The sequence below is a fragment of the Pseudorasbora parva genome, chromosome 17, assembly GCF_024679245.1.
Source record: "Pseudorasbora parva isolate DD20220531a chromosome 17, ASM2467924v1, whole genome shotgun sequence".
NCBI lineage: Eukaryota > Metazoa > Chordata > Actinopteri > Cypriniformes > Gobionidae > Pseudorasbora > Pseudorasbora parva.
This window is the reverse complement of record NC_090188.1, coordinates 10,316,259-10,339,409: the sequence shown is the minus strand read 5'-3', so window position 1 is coordinate 10,339,409 and position 23,151 is coordinate 10,316,259. Positions and strand designations below refer to the sequence as shown.

General features: G+C 37.3%; 1 protein-coding gene and 1 long non-coding RNA gene across 26 annotated transcripts in view; one reads left to right on the top strand and one right to left on the bottom strand.

Annotated features, from left to right (window-relative positions):
• The window catches only part of kcnma1a (potassium large conductance calcium-activated channel, subfamily M, alpha member 1a), a 235,492-nt gene that overhangs the window by 95,813 nt on the left and 116,528 nt on the right, over positions 1-23,151 (bottom strand). For all 25 annotated transcript variants that reach the window (XM_067422357.1, XM_067422366.1, XM_067422361.1 and 22 more), the window contains exon 3: positions 14,561-14,622. In XM_067422357.1, coding sequence (XP_067278458.1) covers positions 14,561-14,622 — 62 coding nt within the window. The remainder of the gene's footprint in view (positions 1-14,560; positions 14,623-23,151) is intronic.
• Positions 17,513-19,420, top strand: LOC137045172 (uncharacterized). Its single transcript, XR_010898712.1, has 2 exons — positions 17,513-17,647; positions 19,039-19,420. It is a non-coding gene; the product is annotated as an uncharacterized lncRNA (long non-coding RNA).

Below are 23,151 nucleotides of genomic sequence, written 5' to 3'. Positions count from 1 at the left end.
GGATTGTTTCTGACCATGTCCATCCCTTTATTACCACCATGTACCCATCCTCTGATGGCTACTTCCAGCAGGATAATGCACCATGTCATAAAGCTTGAATCATTTCAAATTGGTTTCTTGAACATGACAAGGAGTTCACTGTACTAAAAGGGCCCCCACAGTCACCAGATCTCAACCCAATAGAGCATCTGGTGTAGGGCTGGGCGATATGGCCAAAATTTCATATCCCGATATAGCTCAGTTGATATCCCGATAACGATATACATAACGATATAGCAATTTTTCTGTTAATTCAGTTTATGAATAGTCTATACAAAATTGCAATGTGGAAATGCAGTTTGAAATGATATACAAAACCAATAAAGGTAGTATGGACTACATTTTTATTTTATTTAGAACCTTTTTTTAAAGCAAGACTGTTGGTAAAGTTAACACCTGCCTAGGGATGTTAACCGATGAACGTTTGACCGATGACTGACCGTATCAACGTTAACCGATCAAAGTTGTCGGTTAAAATAAATAAAAAAGTGATCTCTAAATTAGGCCATTATAGACAGTGGACTAAACGCTACTACAGTTGGCCATCTCATTCCAAAATCTTTCTGTGTGATTGAACATATCCCTCGCACTCAATTTTTCATAACTCGCCTGTTTGTACTTAATAAACCAATAAAACCATTTGGCGCGAGGTCACAGCGTTTGGGTTTGCGCTCACAAGGTTTGCAAAAAGTAAACACTCGAGGTTAGAGCCAGAGCAGACGACAGTATGAAGCGTGCATTTCGCTTAAGATGGGCTTACATTTGGAAATATATTACATCTTCATTTCAGTGGTAACACATAAGGTGTTGATCGTCTTTCTTTATTATTGTTAGCACTACCTCGAACTAAAGCGGCGTCTCTTCGGAGCTGTCATTTTCTTAAATGAGCCGCGGCAATGTTTCAAATGAGCTTCTAACGCTAGACAAACGCCTTTATTTTCAACGCGATCACCTTATACCCAAACCATTTCGAAACTAAGGAGCCATTTGTCCTCTGATTACAAACAAGCTCCTCTGCGGCGCGTCTGCAGCGCGTTTGCGGGACTCGCGCTGTGGGGGATTTTAAAAAAGTGACGTGAGTGGAAGGGAGGCGGCAGCGCGTGTGTGAGTGAGTGAGAGAGCGAGAGAGAGACAGAGGGAGCGCGGCTCGCGGCTGTTATTTCAAATAGCGCAGCATATTTTAAACTAATCGGTTAACCGGCTAAAGAGGCTCGGTGTTCGGTCAAGAAAATGTTTCGTTTTCGCCATCCCTACACCTGCCATTAAAATATTTCAATATATGGCTATATGGTGTGCCACGCGTAAAAGCCCGTTGCAGCGTCTGTGTCTGAAGTTTGTTTTGAGCGCTTATACCACTATTCTGGCATAATTACTCTGAGAATTACCCTGGTCTGAACCGCGTCTACTACCGTCTTCCTTCATGTTTGTTTATGTATTGCAGCGTGCATGGGCATGCCGTGGCGTGAGGTGCATCTTGACGTAAAATTCTGCCATAAACGCCTTATCGTGGCGTAAGCGATAGAGCCTTATATAAAACGATAGACATTTTCTATCGTCCAGACGATATATTTCGTCATATCGCCCAGCCCTAATCTGGTGGAAAGGTAGCTTCGTGCCCTGGATGTGCATCCCACAAATCTCCATCAACTGCAAGATGCTATCCTATCAATATGGGCCAACATTTCTAAAGAATGCTTTCAGCACCTTGTTGAATCAATGTCACGTAGAATTAAGGCAGTTTTGAAGGCAAAAGGGGGTCAAACACAGTATTAGTATGGTGTTCTTAATAATCCTTTAGGTGGGTGTATATATGGGAAAAAAAACTCCCATTAAGAGGGAAGTCTTATGTTGTTTGTCAAAATGGCACTTAATTGTGCTCATCCTGGATGCCACAAGCTATAAAAAATTTAAACTTAAGATTGAGTTTTCATATATTCACAATGTCTGAGCTCCTGTGCATATGTCACTATGCAACAGGAAGCTTGTAGTCGAGACTGTTGCTCATTTGCCAAGGCTGTGGATGTGGCTGTGGAGAGGACTGCTGGGAATGCACCCAGGACCGTTTGCAGAGGCTGTGGATTACAGGTAATAATGTTGTAAATAATGTTCAGTTGCTTGCACAGACCAATTGTTTCGCTTCATAACACCTCAATGCATCGTCAGGAGCCATGGGTATTCATTTAGCTCTGTCTGCATGTGTTTTTTTTTACTCTTAAAGTGACGGTAGCCATTGACTTGCATTAAATGAATCCCCAAAGACAATGTTTCAGCAAAAAAATCTTCTACTGAAAAAAAAAGACACCAACATCTTGGATGGCCTGAGGGTGAGTAAATTAACAGCAAATTTAAAATGTTTGGTACGTTTGATAAAACTATCGCTTTAATGGTCAGGAAGAACTTTCTATCAAGTTACAATTAGCAGCGTCTCAAAATACACGAACGTCAACACGTACGCTGTGAAACACAAAGCGCCTGATCCTTGAGCTCAATGTCACTTCACACTCTGCAATTACAAGAGATCTCCTGCCATGTGGCATCCATGCAGAAAGTATCCCTGCTCAGACATCTTAAGACCTGAATGTCATTCTTGACTCCCTGTGCCATAAGATGACACTTTCCCAGGACCTTATAGAGATGTGGGCTGCTCTGAGGTCAGCTGAAAGCATGCTTTGCCAACTAAGAGTGGGGTAAACAGTGCTCAGGCGCTCCTGAGCTTCTAACTAACACTAGGTGGCCTCAGTTTCTAATGGAGTGCCTGCAGAGGACATACAGCAATGTCAGTGCACACAGAGCTATGCCACCCTGAGGAACGCACGCAGTGGGCTATTTCAGGCTAGCTATGCATCTTTACCATCTTCTTTTACAAAGATGTGGCACTTTGTCACTCATTCAGAAAGGGCACAGAAATGAATGTATATCCTGAAAAACGTCCCATATGCTCATACGTCTGATTATGTGATAAACAATCCGTGCCATCAATAACTACCAGTGCACACTAGTGCTCTGCTTAATCAATACAAAAAAGGAAAGAAGCTATTCAATACAAGAATACAAAGATGTCAAAAGAAAAAAAGGGCGACAGTTTGGTCAGGGTGTGCCATCATAGTCGATGATGGTATGGCACAAAGCAGGTCTAGGTTAATACAACAGTAACTGATTTAGGCCAAGACACCATTTCTAAAATAAGAGTGATTTAGCACCTGCAAGGACAGCGGACAGCTAAAAACCTCAGTCGGGGTTCTAAAAATAGTCTTTCTGTTTTAATTCCTCCCTGAGGTGCTCTCTGCATGTGCTTCTAAAATAGGAAAACACACTATGCAATGCCTCTGTGTGTTCTTCATCTTAATGAAGTGAAAGCTCTAAGCAAGGAAGATGAGAGACTAAAATTTGTTTAGGAGCTGCAGTTGATATTTGCAGCGATAGTCATGGCTGCATGTTCAAACAATTCTCTGTTCAAGCAGGAGAAAGGCTCAGAGGACTAGCTAATCTTCAAAGAATCACACAGAATATTTTTTGAGAATTTCCATCCGGTTCTACCAAATACAAATACACAGCACTGCAAAGCCAGCCTCCCACATACAGAACTCAATTCTCACAAAAAAGAAATGGCAAGATAAAAAGAGGCATGCGAATTGACACGGCATCTCTATCTACTTATTGATTAAGCCCCCTCAAAAGAGGTCACACTAAGTATTTTAAAGTACTTTCCTGCCCTCTACGAGAACTTTGTACCTTCTTGAAAACAGACCCCATGAAGGTTTCCCTTTCAGTGATAAGACCCCATTACTGCAAAGTCATAACAGAACTGCAGAGTCATAACAGGGCAGAGCAAAACTTCCATTCCTATGTAAAGGAAAGACATTGACAATGTTGCCACCATAGCAGTGAAAGAAAGCTTGAAGAGTCTGTCATTGCTACACAATGACAGAGAGAGATAGTTCAGACAATTATTTAGAGTTTAAGCTGATTCAGAAAACTAATTTAAATCAGTTCTAATACAGTTTTTGCTACAGATCAACACTAAAGTATCCATCTTAACATACAAGTCACAAGACAAGGAACGATTGTTATTCTAATGAAACAGCGAAAAATAACCACAAAAACAAAAAACACTTTCAAATCATGCACAATTTTGTTTTATTTAATAGCAGCACAAAATTACACACCTACTTGCTAGTGAGACACCTTGCATATATTGCGATGTCAAACTAAGCTATTACTGCTGAGGCCTGATTAGTTACTTAGTTAAAGGGTTAGTTGACCCAAAAATGAAATTGATGTCATTAATGATTCACCCTAATGTCATTCCACACCCGTAAGACCTCAGTTCATCTTTGGAACACACTTTAAGATATTTTATATTTAGTCTGAGAGCGTATCTAAGTGCATGCACACTATACTGTCCATGTCCAGAAAGGGAATAAAAACATCATCAAAGTTGTCCATATGTGACATCAGTTAGTTCATTTGAAGATTCTCAAATATAGATTTAAGCGGTAATGAATCAGCGTATTGATTCATGATTCAGATCGCGTGTCAGTTTGGTGAAAAACTGCTAAAATCACGTGACATTGGCGATCCAAATCAGGAATCAATACGCTGATTCATAACACTTTTGAATCTATATTTGAGGTTTGAAAACATTTGCGGAAGAGAAGACAATGCTGAATAAAGTGTAATTGATTTTTTTTTTTTTTTATTGAGGATCTCCTCAAGCATCCACCTGGATTATGCGATGGCAGCCATATTGCGCCAGAACGCTCACCACACACCAGCTGATTGGTGGAGAAGAGAGAGAGTGATTAAGCCAGTCAGGAGAGGGGGATGATTAGGAGGTCATGATGGACAGAAGGCAATGTGCAGATTTGGTCAGGATGTCGGGGTTACACCCACACTCCTTTTCCGAAGGAAATCCTGGGATTTATAATGACCACAGCGAGTCAGGACCTCAGTTTAACGTCTCATCCGAAAGGACAGGTTGATTGAGTATCTTAAGAAAATTTTGGACTAAACCACTCGATTCATTTTGATTAATTTTACGATCTCTTTATAAACTTTTTAAAGCATCAAAATGTTAGTTGCATAGCTGACAAAAAGCTCTCGGATTTCCGAAATGATCTTAATTTGTGTTACAAAGATGAACGAAAGTCTTATGGGTTTGGAACAATATGAGGGGTAATTATTGATGGAGTTTACATTTTTGGGTGAACTAACCTTTCAATATTTCCTCAACTGTTGTAATGTATTATTAGGTGTCTATATGATATAAAACATGATCCTGAATATCAGACACGGCATGTATCACAATCTTGGAGAACATGACCTGCCAATGTCTCTCTCTCTCCTCCTCTCTTTCTATAAAGAACAAGCTGCTGGTGTGTGGGAGATTTTCAAAGCGTAGGGCCGCTGCACTAGAATTAAACTGGGTGGATTATTCATCCCTGCAATGCAGTGCCAGGATATTTATTTCAGTGGCTTCTCAGTGAACAGGCCATGTATTTCCCTGCCCTTTCACAGCATAGTGTCCTAAAGCGCTTCCAGGTTAATGCAGCTCCACCTAAGAGCTGCATACAGAAGCATCCAATCATATAACCAGTTTTCTGACCTTACTAATAAATTCACAAAGCCTTGACTCCGTGCACCTTTATCAGTGCTGAAATTGAGGGTTCAGTACTAGTATGCTTCTACTCTGCAATATGTAACTGCGCTAGAGCACTGATCAACTAAGATGTCATAAGTGGGACACAAAATAAAGGCATCCCTTGAAGGAGAGCTTCCCCTGTCGTTGCCCTACATATTTCTTTCTTCATTGTTCAGTACCTAAAAAAAGTCATTGTGGTCTATGGGGGAAAGTACAGACTGTTCCCATTAAAAATGACAATGAAACTACAATGTTAGGAAGTTTTGTAACAAACCTGCAAAACAGCATTATTGTATGATGCATTTGTACTTGTGTATTATTTGATTCCTAATGTTTTCTGAGTGGTTGCAATGCTATTTTGTTTGATTGATATGCCATTTTAAGGTGGATACTAAAGTGTCCTGAGAGGCTGATATGAGCATACTGAACTTAGGGTTTTTTTGTGTTGATATTACTAATAGGTAGCTGGTTTACGGAGCATTGTTAGGTGGTTGCTAGAATGTTCTGGCTGGTTGATACCATGTTGATAGGTGGTTGTTAGGATGTTGGGTGATGCCTGTTACAACCAACTGCACTAATAATGCCAGGGCAACAGGCACCGGCATTGTACAATACAGTAGGTTTATTACAACAGGCTTCTTTCAACATGCAACAAAACACTCGGTCTCCACTTATGAGTCTTTTCACTCTGCTCCTGAACTGCGGATCAGTCTGATCAAAAGAAATAGTGTCCTGAAAAGTGACTCCATACACAAAAGAAGGATTAGAAACTCAGGGGAGGGTGGTAGTTGGCCACTAGAGAGAGCTGTGCATCCACAGCGTTGAGTGAAATGACCCCCTGATAGCCCAACGTGTGCACTAAGGCAATGAAAAAAGACCCCCCACCCCACCCCCTCCTGTCTGCAATTGCTGCTTTCACCCTTCATCAAAATTTGAGTTACCTTAGGGAGTAACCATCAGCTCAGAATCACTCAAAATGTCCCACTTTAGACATCTACTGATGGCTTTTTAACAGACGATTATGTTGTCTATTGTGCGAGCATTTGAGACATGCATTCGGAAAATTTGCATGTTGGTTTTTCCCGCGTTTACATGTGCAAGAGGCCAAATCAAGAGAAAAATACATGTGGTTTGTTCCAGACATTCTTGAACAGTTGTGATAATTAGCAGCATAAATGAGTCGTGAGAGTCGTCAGCGGATGATCCATTATCGAGACCATTAACGCTTGAGTCACGCGGTACGGCAGGTCAAATGAGGAGCTCAGAGGGTGAGAACCTGCATGTCGCTTGCACACATCTCTCTCTGGTGAGGACAGCAGCAGTGGAGGTTTCAGCTGCCAGGACTTCAGGCGGTAACTCTAGAGCCAAGCGTGATGTAGATCATTAAGAGCACATCACAGCACCCACAACTGCTGTCACAACCTGATCTGAGCTGAACCGGGTGGGAAAAACACAAGCAAACAAAAAAACACTTGCATGCACAAAGCAACAAGTTCTTCTATCTATATCATCTTCCAAAGGGGTCTCTGGTATTAATATATGAAAATATAAAGTTAAAGGGATAGTGAAAATGGAAATTCTGACATCATTTACTCACTGGCATGTCATTTTAAACCTGTATGACTTTCTTCAGTGGAACATAAAATAGCAATTTGAACGATATATCACAATATAAAATGCAACGATATGTATCGTTGATGTAAACGATATGATTTGCGATATAGAGTCGTTTTATCCAAGGCTCAACTTGCTGTAGTAGGCCTATTCATAAGGTATAATTTACACAAACATAAAAGTACAAAATATAAACTTTCATGTACTCACAGCATGTTTTTTTTTTTTTTTTTAACGTCCAAACACAAATTAAGATATTTTTTATGAAACCTGAGGGATTTTTGTCCCACCATTTAAAGTCCATTGCTCTCAAACTTAAAAAATCCAAAAAATGCATCATAAAAATAACTAATCGAAAAACAGTCGTTCAAAAGATTGCGTGAGGCGCAAAAACAACATGATAGTGAGTAAATGCAGAATTAAAATTCTTGGATGAGCTAAACATTTAGTTTGAGAATGGTCATTTTGATGAGCTTTCTTGCAATTAGAACCATATATTAAACAACTACATATATTAAACAACATTAAACAACTATATATAATGTTGAATATAATGTATAAACGCAATAGAGGAATATTTGTGGCTCCTGATAATAATACATATGTACAAAAATAAAAATTTTGCTTAAAATATCGGGATACATATCATATTGTGAGGTCAGTATCGAGATTTATATTGAATCGTGACATGAGTGTATCGTTACACCCCTAATATCTATATGATGAAAGTCATTGGGGTCCAAAATAACACTAAAATGTACCATTCAAAAATCTTTTAAAATAAATATATTATTTTATTCAGCAAGGACACAAACTGATCAAAAGGCATTTAAAATGTTACAACATTTTTTGTATATTTTAAACAAATGTTGTTCTACCAGTCTTTGTGTATATGTTGTAATATTTAAATAGAACTGCAAAGTATGGAAATCATAAGTATATGTATACAAGTTTACATAAATGTAAGTATATGTAAATATATTATTAAAACCTTAAAATTCAACAAAAAGCTTTTCATCTTTAGTCTCTACCAAGAGGTCCTTAAAGGCCAGATAAAGGTAAAGACCAATACCAGAAAAACATCCTTTCATGTAAGCACTTCTATCAGTCAACTGCTCACTCATGGGTTAACCGCCACACTGTTTGAGGTGTCACAGCACTGTCTGTCGCAATTTTAACAGGGCCTAAAGTGTCTATATGACTATCATTCATGTAGGACTGTTCAGCCTCCCTGCAGAAATGATTAGAGAGATGTCCAATCTGACAACAACTCCAGTCCAATAACAAATCTAGATCACTCTGTTAGGCTCTTATATGTGGAATCCACCCACACTGTATTGCTAGTGAATTCAGGACATTGTGTGTCTGCAAAAGTCCCATGACTGAGACCATGGACAATAGATGTGACAGAACAGCTTAGACTGGGCTGTCAGTCAGTTTGCCAAACTGAAGAGCCAGAAATTCACACAAAACAGTATAGAGCGGTAGTCCTCAACCAGGTGGCAGGAGGTTGATGTAAAAAGGTTCAAATATATGATTTTTTTCCATTTTCCCCCAATTTTTTTTTTTTTTTTTTTTACAGAAATATGGAAGAAATGTGTTTTATTTTTTGGGAGGCCCTCTGCTAGCTGCATGCAATAACAAACATGCAAAATTTTGAAAGAATTGCTCGGCTAGAGCCAGTCAACTCATTTGAATGTAACAAATGAGTCAAATTAATCACAATCAAGCCACTAAGTGGGATAATCTTTTACACCGCCTCGCTAGTCTTTGTATACTGTGAAGTTCCTAGAGTTGTTGCTCTAATATTATTGATAGACTGCACATTTGGACAAAAAAAAAAAAAAAAAAAAAAAGATATAACTGTAATTCTACAAATAATTAGTTTTCTATTCACCAAAAAGTATTTGTTATTACTGCTCAGTGCATTAACCAAGTCTATCAATCTACAAATTAAACTCACTCATACTGCCAAGCATTTCTAAAACGTCTAAAAAATAAAAAATAAATAAAAATTATAATAAACATTATGCTGTGTAAATGTTTTAATTTGAACTAAAGCAGTGCCAATAGGTAATTAGTATTAATCTATGAATCAAACTCAGCAGACAGCTGCTTTTCATGCAACGTTTTATTATATCCATGTATGTGGTTACATATGAATCGTACAGAACAGTTTAATCTCTCCAGGTGTGCACTGTAAAAAATTACTTAGAAAAAAAGTTACCTGGTTGCCTTAAAATTTTGAGTTCATTGAAATTAAATATTTTAGTTAATACAATAACAATTTTTTGAGATTCGACAATCTTTATTAAAATATTATTAAAAGATCTTGTAAGCATATTGGGTAATTGTGTGTGTTTTATTTCTGACGACGCAGTGAAACATGATTTATCAATTTTTTTTATGTGGTTCAGATATAAAAATATTTTGAGTTTCTATTTATTAAACACATTTCCTTCATTGTACCAACTCAAATTTTTAATTTCAAAAAACTCAAAATTAAGGAAACTAGGTTACTTACTTTTTTAAGTTAAACCAACAAAAACCAACCAAAAAATTTTACAGTGTGGACAGGGCTTGTGTTTATGCAGAAAAATCAGTGGGAGTGTTTACAGAGGAATCCATGGACAGGGCTGGCACAAGCTGAACTGCTGCTGTAGGCAAAAAACTGTTGCGCCGCCCCCACTTTACACTCACAGTTAAACACAATCTTTGAGATGCATGTGAAAAAGAAATAAATGGAGATTTTTTAATTGATAAAATTGCACTAAAATAAAAACATAAAACATGTTTTCAGATATATTTTCTTAGATATTTTTTTTCATTCTGCACATCTCTTCGTATTGGTTATAAACATAATAAATATTACTATGTATCATATGTAAAATGATGCACGTAATAAGGTGAGACATGTCTCCCCTACTTCTCCCTCACACACATGCAGTAGTGGCCAAAATTGTTAGAACACTTGGCATCTGGGAGTTGTCTTATTGGGCCTGGATTTATTTTCCAAGATGAAATCCAATACCCTAACTATTGCCGGATCTACCTGAGACAGAATCTGCTGGAACATTAAAAATGATGGACTGGCCCCTTAAAGGCCAGACCTCACTCCCATCGAGCACATTTGGGGCGAGTTGGAAAATAAACTGGACAGATCTATTGTACATTCAAAGGAAAGCCTTTGGCTTCAGTTGCAGAAGGCATAGGATAACATTAGTGTTGAAGTTCTCAAAGGAAATATTGACATTATGCCATAGAGATATGCTGCTGTAATTGTTGCGAAAGGTGGACATACCAAATATACCAAATAATTTAAAAGTGGATAAAAACAGTAAGACTCATTTCATCTGATATTTGATGGTCAGAGCAACCATCTGCATGTTTTAATGAACATTATGAAATTAAATCATGTTTTGGAGGCAAAAAAGGTCAATATTTTCAGATCTGTCAGGTGTTCTAATAATTTTGCCCACCCGTGTACATAAGCATACCTTTCAGAAGTGCACTTCGGGATAAAGTCATTAGCTATCACCAGCAGTAAAAGCTGGCATCTTTTGTATTCATGTTCAGATAGTTTTATTCGTTTTAATTACATTTTTGGATGTACAACAGGGTGTTTTGCATGTAGAACAATGGCGCTCTAAGAGTGTGAGATCGGATGGGGCATGTGTGTTAGGCTACTAGGTACAGTGCTTTGCGAAAGTATTCGGCCCCCTTGAACTTTGCGACCTTTTGCCACAATATCAGGCTTCAAACAAAATTATATAAAACTGTTATTTTTTGTGAAGAATCAACAACAAGTGGGACACAATCATGAAGTGGAATGAAATTTATTGGATATTTCAAACTTTTTTCAAATCAAAAACTGAAAAATTGGGCGTGCAAAATTATTCGGCCCCCTTAAGTTAATACTTTGTAGCGCCACCTTTTGCTGCGATTACAGCTGTAAGTCGCTTGGGGTATGTCTCTGTCCGTTTTGCACATCGAGAGAATTTTTGCCCATTCCTCCTTGCAGAACAGCTCGAGCTCAGTGGGGTTGGATGGAGAGTGTTTGTGAACAGCAGTTTTCAGTTCTTTCCACAGATTCTCGATTGGATTCAGGTCTGGACTTTGACTTGGCCATTCTAACACCTGGATATGTTTATTTTTGAACCATTCCATTGTAGATTTTGCTTTAAGTTTTGGATCATTGTCTTGTTGGAAGAAAAATCTCCGTCCCAGTCTCAGGTCTTTTGCAGACTCCATCAGGTTTTCTTCCAGAATGGTCCTGTATTTGGCTCCATCCATCTTCCCATCACTTTTAACCATCTTCCCTGTCCATGTTGAAGAAAAGCAGGCCCAAACCCCAATGCTGCCACCACCATGTTTGACAGTGGGGATGGTGTGTTCAGGGTGATGAGCTGTGCTGCTTTTACGCCAAACATAACGTTTTGCATTGTTGCCAAAAAGTTCAATTTTGGTTTCATCTGACCAGAGCACCTTCTTCCACATGTTTGGTGCGTCTCCCAGGTGGCTTGTGGCAAACTTTAAACGACACTTTTTATGGATATTTTAAGAAATGGCTTTCTTCTTGCCACTCTTCCATAAAGGCCAGATTTGTGCAGTATACGACTGACTGTTGTCCTATGGACAGAGTCTCCCACCTCAGCTGTAGATCTCTGCAGTTCATCCAGAGTGATCATGGGCCTCTCGGCTGCATCTCTGATCAGTCTTCTCCTTGTATGAGCTGAAAGTTTAGAGGGACGGCCAGGTCTTGGTAGATTTGCAGTGGTCTGATACTCCTTCCATTTCAATATTATCGCTTGCACGGTGCTCCTTGGGATGTTTAAAGCTTGGGAAATCTTTTTTTTATCCAAATCTGGCTTTAAACTTCTCCACAACAGTATCTCGGACCTGCCTGGGGTGTTCCTTGTTCTTCATGATGCTCTCTGCGCTTTAAACGGACCTCTGAGCCTATCACAGTGCAGGTGCATTTATACAGAGACTTGATTACACACAGGTGGATTCTATTTATCATCATTAGTCATTTAGGTCAACATTGGATCATTCAGAGATCCTCACTGAACTTCTGGAGAGAGTTTGTTGCACTGAAAGTAAAGGGGCCGAATCATTTTGCACACACAATATTTCAGTTTTTGATTTGTTAAAAAAGTTTGAAATATCCAATACATTTCATTCCACTTCATGATTGTGTCCCACTTGTTGTTGATTCTTCACAAAAAAATTAAAGTTTTATATCTTTATGTTTGAAGCATGAAATGTGGCAAAAGGTCGCAAAGTTCAAGAGGCCTGAATACTTTCGCAAGGCACTGTAGAATGAAGTAAAATTCACTTAGATATAGAATAACTAATGAAGTGATAACTTGTTTGTGGAAGTGAATAAAAACAAAACAGGATAATTCAATAAATTAAATTAATGAATTAATCTATTTCATTCTTGCTGCCCAGTTCACATATAAACATGTGCCAGCCCTGTTAATGGACAAGATTACTGAGAAGCAAGAGATTTCTCTCTGTCATGTCCAACAACTTTTAAAAAATAAATTAAAAAAAGGCTTTGTAAGTATTGTAAAACCCTCTGTTTATATGAAAGTTTTGTTAAATCAATATATTTGCAGCAGTAAATAATTTTAAATAAAAAAAAAAATGTAGCATTGTTTATTGTTTAGCTAACAATGAGGCCCAACAAAATTATGAGGGTTTGCAAAAAATGTAAAAACAGAATCCTGTAGGAATCCTGAATTCACCTCATCTAAATCTGTTTATCGTCTGTCTCACATATGCACTCAAATGAGGAAGCTGCTGACTCTAAGCTGTAATATGAAAACATGCATTGTAAATGACGAGCCAGATCAGGGTTTTTCTGAATGATGCATAAACACAGTGGGGCTTGCCCCTCCCTCCGCGTCCTTTACCATCCTTATCCGCGCATTATAGGGATTAAAATCTCCCATCATGCTTCAGCATGCTGTGTCAGTCTAGGCACAGGCTGTATGCAAGACTTTATATGCAAGACCATACACATGCTCATTTAAACGATTAGCTTCGATTTAAACAGCACGTGTTAGCTTTTTATATGCCACGCCATAACACTTTGAGATTTTCTTTAAAATGTAAAGTGCTTCATAAATAAAATGTATTATTATTATTATTATTATTGTTATTATTATTAATATTATTATTAATACAGCAATCTGAATCTCAAATCTGCTATCACACTCACTGCTATTCACATCGATTCGGTTTCAATTATTTTACAACCACTGATGTAAATGTATGCATAGATTGGTCGGTGAATTTGTAAATACTTTGATGAAAAGGAAAACTATGATACCTGGTTGCCTAAGCAACAGCTAACAGCACACCTTTCTCTAGGGAGCTTAGTAGAGAAGGGTGGATGGCAGAGATGCTCTGCTAATGTAACCATGGAAACTGCAGGCTGCTTGGCTTTCATTGACAAAATAATCCCACCACACTGAGTCTTTAAACTCCAACATCACAGAAGAAAGAGAACAAAACCCTGAATTATATAATGGTACCCTTAACAGTACCAATGAATGTAGAGTTAATTAATATTGTATCATTATCTATATGGGAAAATAGTACCTTAACACTATAGTGTGCCCTGCTACCATCCATGTCTTTTACTCATGATGATAAACTATTGGAGGTTTATGCATGACTTTCAGGAGTACCCATTTTAAAACAACCTGTAGTATTTACTGCATTCTTCAAGCTCAACCGTTCAACCTGATTATCAACATTATTGTAAGGATTTTTTTTTTTTAAACTAAACAATTTCTTTAGTGGTTTTTGTTTACAAATCAACATTTGTTCCCAAATTAGATAGCTCCTACTATCATCTTAATTTATTAGGGCTAAAGCTAAATCTCCAACAGTTACATATTGTATATTGTTTTACTTTAAATTGTATTATTTTACATGTTTATGTTTATTTAATGTTTAATACTGGAAAGCCTCACATACCTCACATATGCAAACATCAAATAAAATAGTTTACATTTAATCTTTATTTTTGCCTCCTGAAGATCTTTTTCTGATGGTAAACCATCCCTTTGTTGAATTTTGACCCTATCGCAGAGATTCAAGCTTTATTATGTGTCATTCATGAAAAGTTCCTTTAGCAAAATTAGGCAAAGAAAATTATTAATTTCTAAGATCTCATTATTTAATCTGTGTTTAAGGCTTTTGACTCATACATAATTCAGGCGAGAGTTGTTAATTCAGAATAGTACTCACTCCGAAGAATCTATGAAGTATATTCCCAGAGCTCCGATGCTGAGTGCAAAGACCAACACCACCTAAAGGGGGAGAGAGAAAGGGAAAGGATATCATTAGTGAAGGTCCACTGAGAACAGTGCCACTTACAGAGAACATATTAATCCTGGAGCTGTTCAACAATGAGCACAACTCATTTCTGCCCATTTTACACATGTGAATGAGACGTAATAAACAGAAAATGTCATAAAACTGTAAGTGATCTTAAAGCCCAGTATGTCAATTGTTGAATACATTTATGAGAACAACAAAAAAACATATTTAATATAAATGGTTCGTACAGCATTATATTCAGCTTTATATTTCATATTATATAGTACAGTCATTTGTGTGTGTGTTTTTTTTGTCCCCTCTGGAAACTATTTAGATGCACAGAGGAATGTTTTTCGGACTTAAAGCATTACAATTTTTAGTTTTATATATACTATAAACTATTTCCTCTTCCTGTCACTACCATTTCACTAAGAATAAAATGAGAGCATGGATGCAGGCATCTATTTGCTCAAAATTGGATTTTCCTTAGGGTAGTACCTCTAATATAAAGGACTAATGTACAATTTAACCTATCCTCTGTGGCGGCAGAGGAACCGTGACATGAATTGGGCTGATGGCAAAATTGTGCTGAGTGCATTGTCCAATGTGCCAAGTTCAAGGGTTCTATACAAAAGACTGGGACTGTTACTGGTACCAAGTTCTATACAAAAGACTGGTACTGTACAACATTTTTTTTAAATCTGGCTTTCATTAGGGCAGCATGTCATATTTTAAGGCCTTAGGTCTTATTTAACGCATACTCTGTGTCAGCTAAGAAACCACACAGCAAAAGGGACGCACTGTACTACATGCTAAGTACAATGGTTTCCCATGCACACGAAAGTCTGTTTGCAAAGGTCCTTTTAGAGGCTCTGTAAAATGGTGCTAAGAACATTGTGAAAAGAAACCCAAAATGTTTATAACCTGCATTTTTTACATAAAAAATAAATAAAGTGCATCATAAATTCATTCAGTCGTGTTTGACAATCACTAAACAGCTTTTTAATTGTAGAAAAGTAAATAAAGTCAATAGCCTGGAAATGTAAATATGCAAATCACAGGCTTACACTTACTGTAGATACTCAAAATGTGCTAGCAGACGGGCGTAGAGTACATCAGAAGGGTGTGGGGAGCACAAAGCTCCTGAGGTCAAATCATTTGATCTTTTCTGGGCCGCTGCATGTGAGGTATACGCTATCACCATATCAGGTGAAACTGAGACCGCTGCTATCGGATGGCTGCTATGTTATGGTGTGTGGTGGAGTAGTACACATGCATATACACCCAGCAAAAGCGCAAGACAAGTGTGTTTACTCTCAGACTGCGTGTCAACCACGCAGCTTCCCAAGTGGGAAAGAGCAATATGAGATAATCAAAGAAAAAAGGAGAAAATCTGTCATGCACAAACATAAATCAGAAGATTTATGAAGATCTCTTACAAAACAATTACCATGTTTAACTGTGCACTAAAAAGCGAAAGTGACACGTAGCCAAGTATGGTTGGTGACCCATAGTTGGAATTTGTGCTCTGCATTTCAACCATCCAAGTGCATACAAAAATAACTGAGTATTGAACACACACATCGTGAACACACACCCGAAGTAGTGGACAGACATTTTTGCAGCGATGCCCAGGGGGCAACTGGGGGTTAGGTGCCTTGCTCAAGGGTACCTCAGTTGTGGGTAATGAGTGGAAGAGCTCCAGGCATGCTTCAGGCATGTTCAATTGAGGTGCTTTCAGTCCCCCCACCTACATTTCCTGTCGGTACTGAGACCGCAAACTTTGAGTCCGATTCTCTAACCATTAGGCCACCACTGCCCCAAACCATAACCATATAATACCGTAGCTGCTCTATAAAAACATTAACTGCCGGGGATAATGTCACCATTTGTAAAATTAATCTATGCTGATGTGATATTATATATATATATATATATATATATATATATATATATATATATATATATATATATATATATATATATATATATATATAATAGAGCTGCAACTAACGATTATTTTTTCTGTCGACTAATCTAACGATTATTTTTTCGATTAGTCGACTAATCTAACGATTAATTTTTTTACCCTTTGAAATTTTTCACAATTCTGTGGCACCCCCTCACATAAATTACGCTAAAGGTGTAACAGTACAGACTGCTCACAGTTCACTTTGTATCACGGTTTTAGGTTCACGTTTCAGTACAGTTCGGTATTTGCTATGTTCAGGGGAAAAAGGACTACTGTCAAATGAAAATAAAGAAAATAAGAACAGATAACTTAAATAGAAGCAGCAGCACAAATAAATACTATTGAGCAAAGATGAGAATAAAATAAACAATGCTTTTCAGGATTTTCAGGTAGGTCTAACATTAGTTTTTAGGTAGAGAAATGGAATTAAGTAATCAAAAGTAAAATAACCACACATTTAACTGTTTAAAATTAAAAAAAATAATCCTTATTAAACTTACAAAAGCTTTTCAGTCAGGAGCAGTGAGTGATGTCTTTATCTTTTGTTTGACATTAAACAGACAGCAGTGAATGCTACTGCCCCTTTAAGACCCAAGGATAGTCGTCGTATTTTCTGTATAAAGTTCACTTAAGGAATAGAGTAGGCTATGACATTTTGACATACTTTTTGTGAGTTTGTCCGTTTAAGCACAGGATTTGAAAGATAACTCAATATTTGCGCGCTTTGGGACGAGTGCACAGAGACAGATCTTCTCATTCGAGTCTCCTGGCTACACGGGGGTGATGACAGTGAAAATGACTGCTCATATTCGGACGTACAGCCAAATACTCCTCGCTGCAGACTGTAGCGCGGTGACGTCACGAATATTGCGTCACGAATGTGTTAGCGCGCATGCGCAAAGTGACGTTTCGTCTGTATTTAATACGCATGCGCGCCGATGATGTCACTTTTGTGTATTCGCGCATGCGCGTACATTCATTTTCAACTTCAATCACCTGAGGATGATGTTAGCGTTCGCTCGAAAGGTATGGATTCCATGGCAGTAAGTCAATAAGCAGTGTATTTATGTTGTTTTTAACAATTGTGTGTTTGTGTTAACAGCTTTTAATTGTTAGGGATGCTATATAGAGCGTCATAAATGTTTAATTTATTAATGTTTAACATGTGTGCCTCTAAACAAATTAATGCTTTGAAGATGTCTTAAAATAGAGCAGAAAGACTTAAATTAAGGAAGTCATGTAATTGATTGTTGCATGCATTGCAAAAATAAAATAAAATAAAAATCCTAATTTTTGTCTTGTTTTTCCAAATAGATATTTAAACATCTTTAAACAGAGATGCATTTACATGGAATGCAAATGTAAATTGGAGTCTCAAAAGAATTAATAAAATTATGGGAATTTATGTTGAAAACAAATCAAATATCTGTCTGTCTGTCTGCATGTCATGCCAATCTGTAATGTGTCTGTCTGTTTGTCTGCATGTCTGTCTGTAATGTGTCTGTCTGCATGTCATGCCAGTCTGTAATGTGTCTGTCTGCCTGCATGTCATGCCAGTCTGTAATGTGTCTGTCTGTCTGCATGTCATGCCAGTCTGTAATGTGTCTGTCTGTTTGTCTGCATGTCTGTCTGTAATGTGTCTGTCTGTATGTCATGCCAGTCTGTAATGTGTCTGTCTGTAATGTATGTCTGTCTGCATGTCATGCCAGTCTGTAATGTGTATGTCTGTCTGCATGTCATGCCAGTCTGTAATGTGTCTGTCTGCCTGCATGTCATGCCAGTCTGTAATGTGTCTGTCTGTCTGCATGTCATGCCAGTCTGTAATGTGTCTGTCTGTCTGCATGTCATGCCAGTCTGTAATGTGTCTATCTGTAATGTCTGTCTGTCTGCATGTCATGCCAGTCTGTAATGTGTCTGTCTGCATGTCATGCCAGTCTGTAATGTGTCAGTCTGTAATGTCTGTCTATATATATATATATATATATATATATATATATATATATATATATATATATATATATATATATATATATATATATATATATATATATATATATATTGTTTGTCTGTTATGTCTGTCTGTGTCTATCTATTTATCATGTTTTTGTTTCTGATAGACTGTAAACTCAGTTTATAAACTACTTTGAACTAATGAATCTTCAAACTTCATAGCTATTGAAACTATTTCAAAATTTCAGGCTAGGCTTTCTCAATCTAAAGTTTGTCTTGAGATTTTTTTTATCTTGTTTTTATTCTTAATGAAATAAGTCTCTTAGGTACTTTACAGACAAAGCCAATAACACTCAAGCATATCTTTATCTAACTTCTTCCAATAATGCATTTTAAAATATTGTCCTGGTATAATCCTGTACCATGTTAATGCCTTTCTTCAAAATTATTCAACTTTGTTTGTGCTATATTTTATCTAAATTAGGTGTCTAGAACTGGTGTGCATTTTCCACAGAACACAAACAAGAGTTTGGGGTGCCCTGCTCATTGACACTGTGCTTGCACTGCACTCTCCAAGGACTGCCCACCCGGGTCTGCTCCTGACGGCGGATGGCGAGTCCTGAGGTGATTTCATCCAGATAACGAGGATGGGGCTATTGCTCGGGTTGAATGTTTTTTTTTAATGATGGAGGGAAATTTCAGGCTGAGTAGATTTGAATGGATTGTTTTGTGTGTATGCGATATAAAAAATGATAATGTTTGTACTTTGTATATGTGTGTATGATAATCTGTATGTGTACATAATTCTGTAATTATAATGATAAAAGCGATGTCTGCTTTGCTTTGAAATAAAAGAAAGTTGTCACTCTTATGAGTTATAATTTGGGATATAGACATAGACACTGAAAATGTACTGTATGTAGTCAGTTTAACATCAAACTACTTTATTGGCATAAATGTTTTACATGCCGTATTGTCAGAGAAACTGTCCAAAAAAATATAATACACAAAAATAAAGAAGAACAGCAGAAGAAGATGTAGGCTACAACTTAATGTGAAAATAATACATTTATACCATCTGCCATTATTTTATACAATTAATGATCTATGTACATAATAATATTAAGGGTGGTTATTTATTTATTTAGTGATATTATTTTATTTATGGTCTTAGCGTAATTAGTTTATACGTTTGTAATGCATGGGGCATGTAATTCTTGCAAGTTTCTTTGTGTGTTTGCTGTATTGAATTGGGAATTCAAATTAATAATTTTTGTGAGGCTAAAGATGAATTTCCACCGGCGTGGACAATAAAGAGTTGTAATCTAAACTACACTTAGTTTAAATAAAATACACAGCCATTACAGAGTATACTTTGTAATTCCTTATAATTATATCAGATGGCATGGTCAAAACCAAGGATATGTGTACTCCGTTTTGCTGTTTTTTTATTATTACTTTAGCGTTTTTAACATTTTATCAACCTATTATGTCAAGTTTTCTCATGCATTTTAAAGACGTGGGACGTCAAACAAGAAATCAAAACACGTGACATCACCGCATAACGCAAATAGTACACGCATGCGCTGTCACCACGTTATGGCGCATGCGTTTTAAAGATATGCGATACGTAATATACGTGACGTATATTCGTGACGTCAGCGCGCTACAGTCTGCAGCGAGGGGTATCTCCGTACAGCAGCACTCGCATGCGTTTTATAAAGTTTACAAAGAGAGACCGTTTTGCCCACGTTTTTCTTTTATTATCGCTGTTGTTGTAGTGCATACCTGAGGAGTCAGCACGTGTATCCATCGACAGAAACATACATAGGCTACAGCATTATTTTCAAGTTACAACCCATATTAAAGATGCGTCATCAGATGCGAGATGAACCGAAGTGTAAGTGCATCCCCGCAACTTTTGCTCGGGATCCCGGTTGGGAAACACTGTCTGTATTGATTGACACCGCGCTGGCTTGTTTAGAATTATATGAGCGTCGTGACCGCGCGCTGCCGCGTGATGAAGGCGTGTCGCAACTCTGTTATTCAACTGCTCTGGTTTAAAAAGCTATGTCATACTAAATGCGCCAAAATGCAATAAAACTTGTTTTACGGTCGAATGCAACGCGTGTGTGTGTGAGTGAGTAAGAGACGCGCAAAAGGGCGGAGAGAGAATTTAAGGAAATGCAGCTAAACGAATATGCGTGCTTCTTTTAAATAGCGTAAAAATGAATGAATGACGAATGTGGCGGCCGTTATTGATTATGTGGCGGTCCGCCACAAATTAGTCTATGTGTGGGAAACACTGTTTGGCCTCTGTTTAAAGTATTCCCATACTTTTGATATTCGCGGTCTAGGTTTTTGTGATAGAACCAGGACCAGGAGCAGAAGCGAGATGAACGTCTGACACGACGCGTCGACGCATTTCACGAACGTCGACGTATTTCCGTAGTCGACGTCATCGATGACGTCGACGCGTCGTTGCAGCACTAATATATATATATATATATATATATATATATATATATATATATATATATATATATATATATATATAAATAAATAACTGGTATTTATGAACATGGTTTCAGAACCACATACTTATGTCTGAAATGTAGCATCTGAACTGCAAAGCAAAGAAAATGCAGAATTGCACAACACTTGTGATTCAAGAGCAGAGATGCGGAGTACCCAGTAAGTAGATTTTTGGCAGACTACCATATTAGTTTAAAATCCCTGCACAGCAAAAATAGAGAAAGAAAAAAAAATGCAATATGATGAGATTTATACTGCCGTTTCTTATTGAGTCTACTAAATGAGGTCACTTCTAAAACAACTTCTTGTTTCAGATCTCTAATCCACTCTACAGTCTGCCAGTTTCCATACTGAAAATAATGAACAGTATATAGTGTTTACAATAAGCATGAACAATAAAAATGAAAATGTCTCTTATTTCAATAAATGTAGCTAATATCTTATAAAACAAATTGTTTCTGTGCTGGCTTCTGACTGGACAATAGAGCATTCCAGCTATGCTAAAATACACAGTTTACGAGAGCTATGACTTGAAACATGTTCACTATATCACTGCACATGGTCACTGCACATGTCACTGTGATGATCCTGCATCATCATTTTTTGTTGATCCTGGAACAACATTATCATTTGAAAATTCAACCCCAACCCTATTCCTTACCCCTAAACCTAACCCTACCTAAAACTAATCTTTAAACACAAAGGGAAATTATGATTATAGGTGAATAACACTGATGTAGAATGACACACTAGCCTAAACTGGTCCTTCAAATCTGATTGGTTGATTGGAATGTTGATCCAGAAACAACAAAGATGTTGATCCAGAAGCATGTGGTACTTGGTGAAAATGTTCACCCCCTGGCCGCCACGCCTAGATAACACTGTTACTGTGTACATATTTGGCACCTTATGAAATTGCTGTATTAAATAATATTTTAATAAAGAATGTATCCTCTTACAGAAGTAAACGTTTACAAAAACCAGGTATCTTAGGCCAAGCTAACAATTTAAGCTGTGACTGTATTACCAATAGAACACAACCTCTCATACTGTACTGATTAAGTAACGCACATGATCAAACCTGTCCTGAAAAGCATGTCAAAGAACACTCTCAAACTGGAAATAGAACAAGTCCTGTCACTGGCCGAGGATAAGTTTCGAGGTGAATGGAAAAGTCTCTTTTTGTGTGGTGTACAGTGAATGGCCTCTTTGACCCTTAAGGTGCAAAGGGCTATTGGCCGGAGATTGGACATCTCAAACATTAAAGACTGGAAACTGCAGCTGCCAGACAGGGTGTTTGTGTATCCAACAGTGGAGAACTATACTGGCTCACCTCATGAGGTCAGTGGCAGGGGTCTATTTGAGAAGTAATTCTACACACAAGGACAGGTTCTGCACCAATGATTAGCTGTTTTTCAGTATTATTAGGCACAATTATTCATTGTGTGCTTGTGCACAAAATAAAGACAAAACATGGATCATGTTCAGATCACTAAAGCTGTTTTTTTTTCATATCAAAATTGAAGAATATTCATTTTTCTTGTGTTAGTTGTTATGATATAATGGTTGTGATTTTAGCTCCTACCATTGAAATCAAAAACATTTTCTTTCACCTTTTCCTGTTATTTCTTATAAAGTTCTATAGACACATTTGCATATAATTAAGACGACACACTTTGCATTATTTAACCAAATTGATTAAGTGCTATTTGTCCTAATGTTAGTAATTATCCTCTATGGATGCTGTGCAGTGTTGTGTCAAAGCTCTTACTATTTGGGATGTTTTTAAAATGTAACGCATATTTAAAGTCATGTTCAAAAATGATCACATACAGTATTTAAAAATTCGGTGTATTTACCTGATCCTCAACTAATCGGACGAAACGGGATATGTGCCTATAAAAGTGGACAAAATTATGAACTGGATATGCAATCTTACAAAGTGCTCAAAAAAAAGTTGGTGTCTGTTGGGACTGGTCATTTTCTTTTAAATTTTCTTATGCAAGTTTAATTTAATTTTTTAATTTTTTAGAATTTGTTGATGAATAGAAAGTTTAAAAAA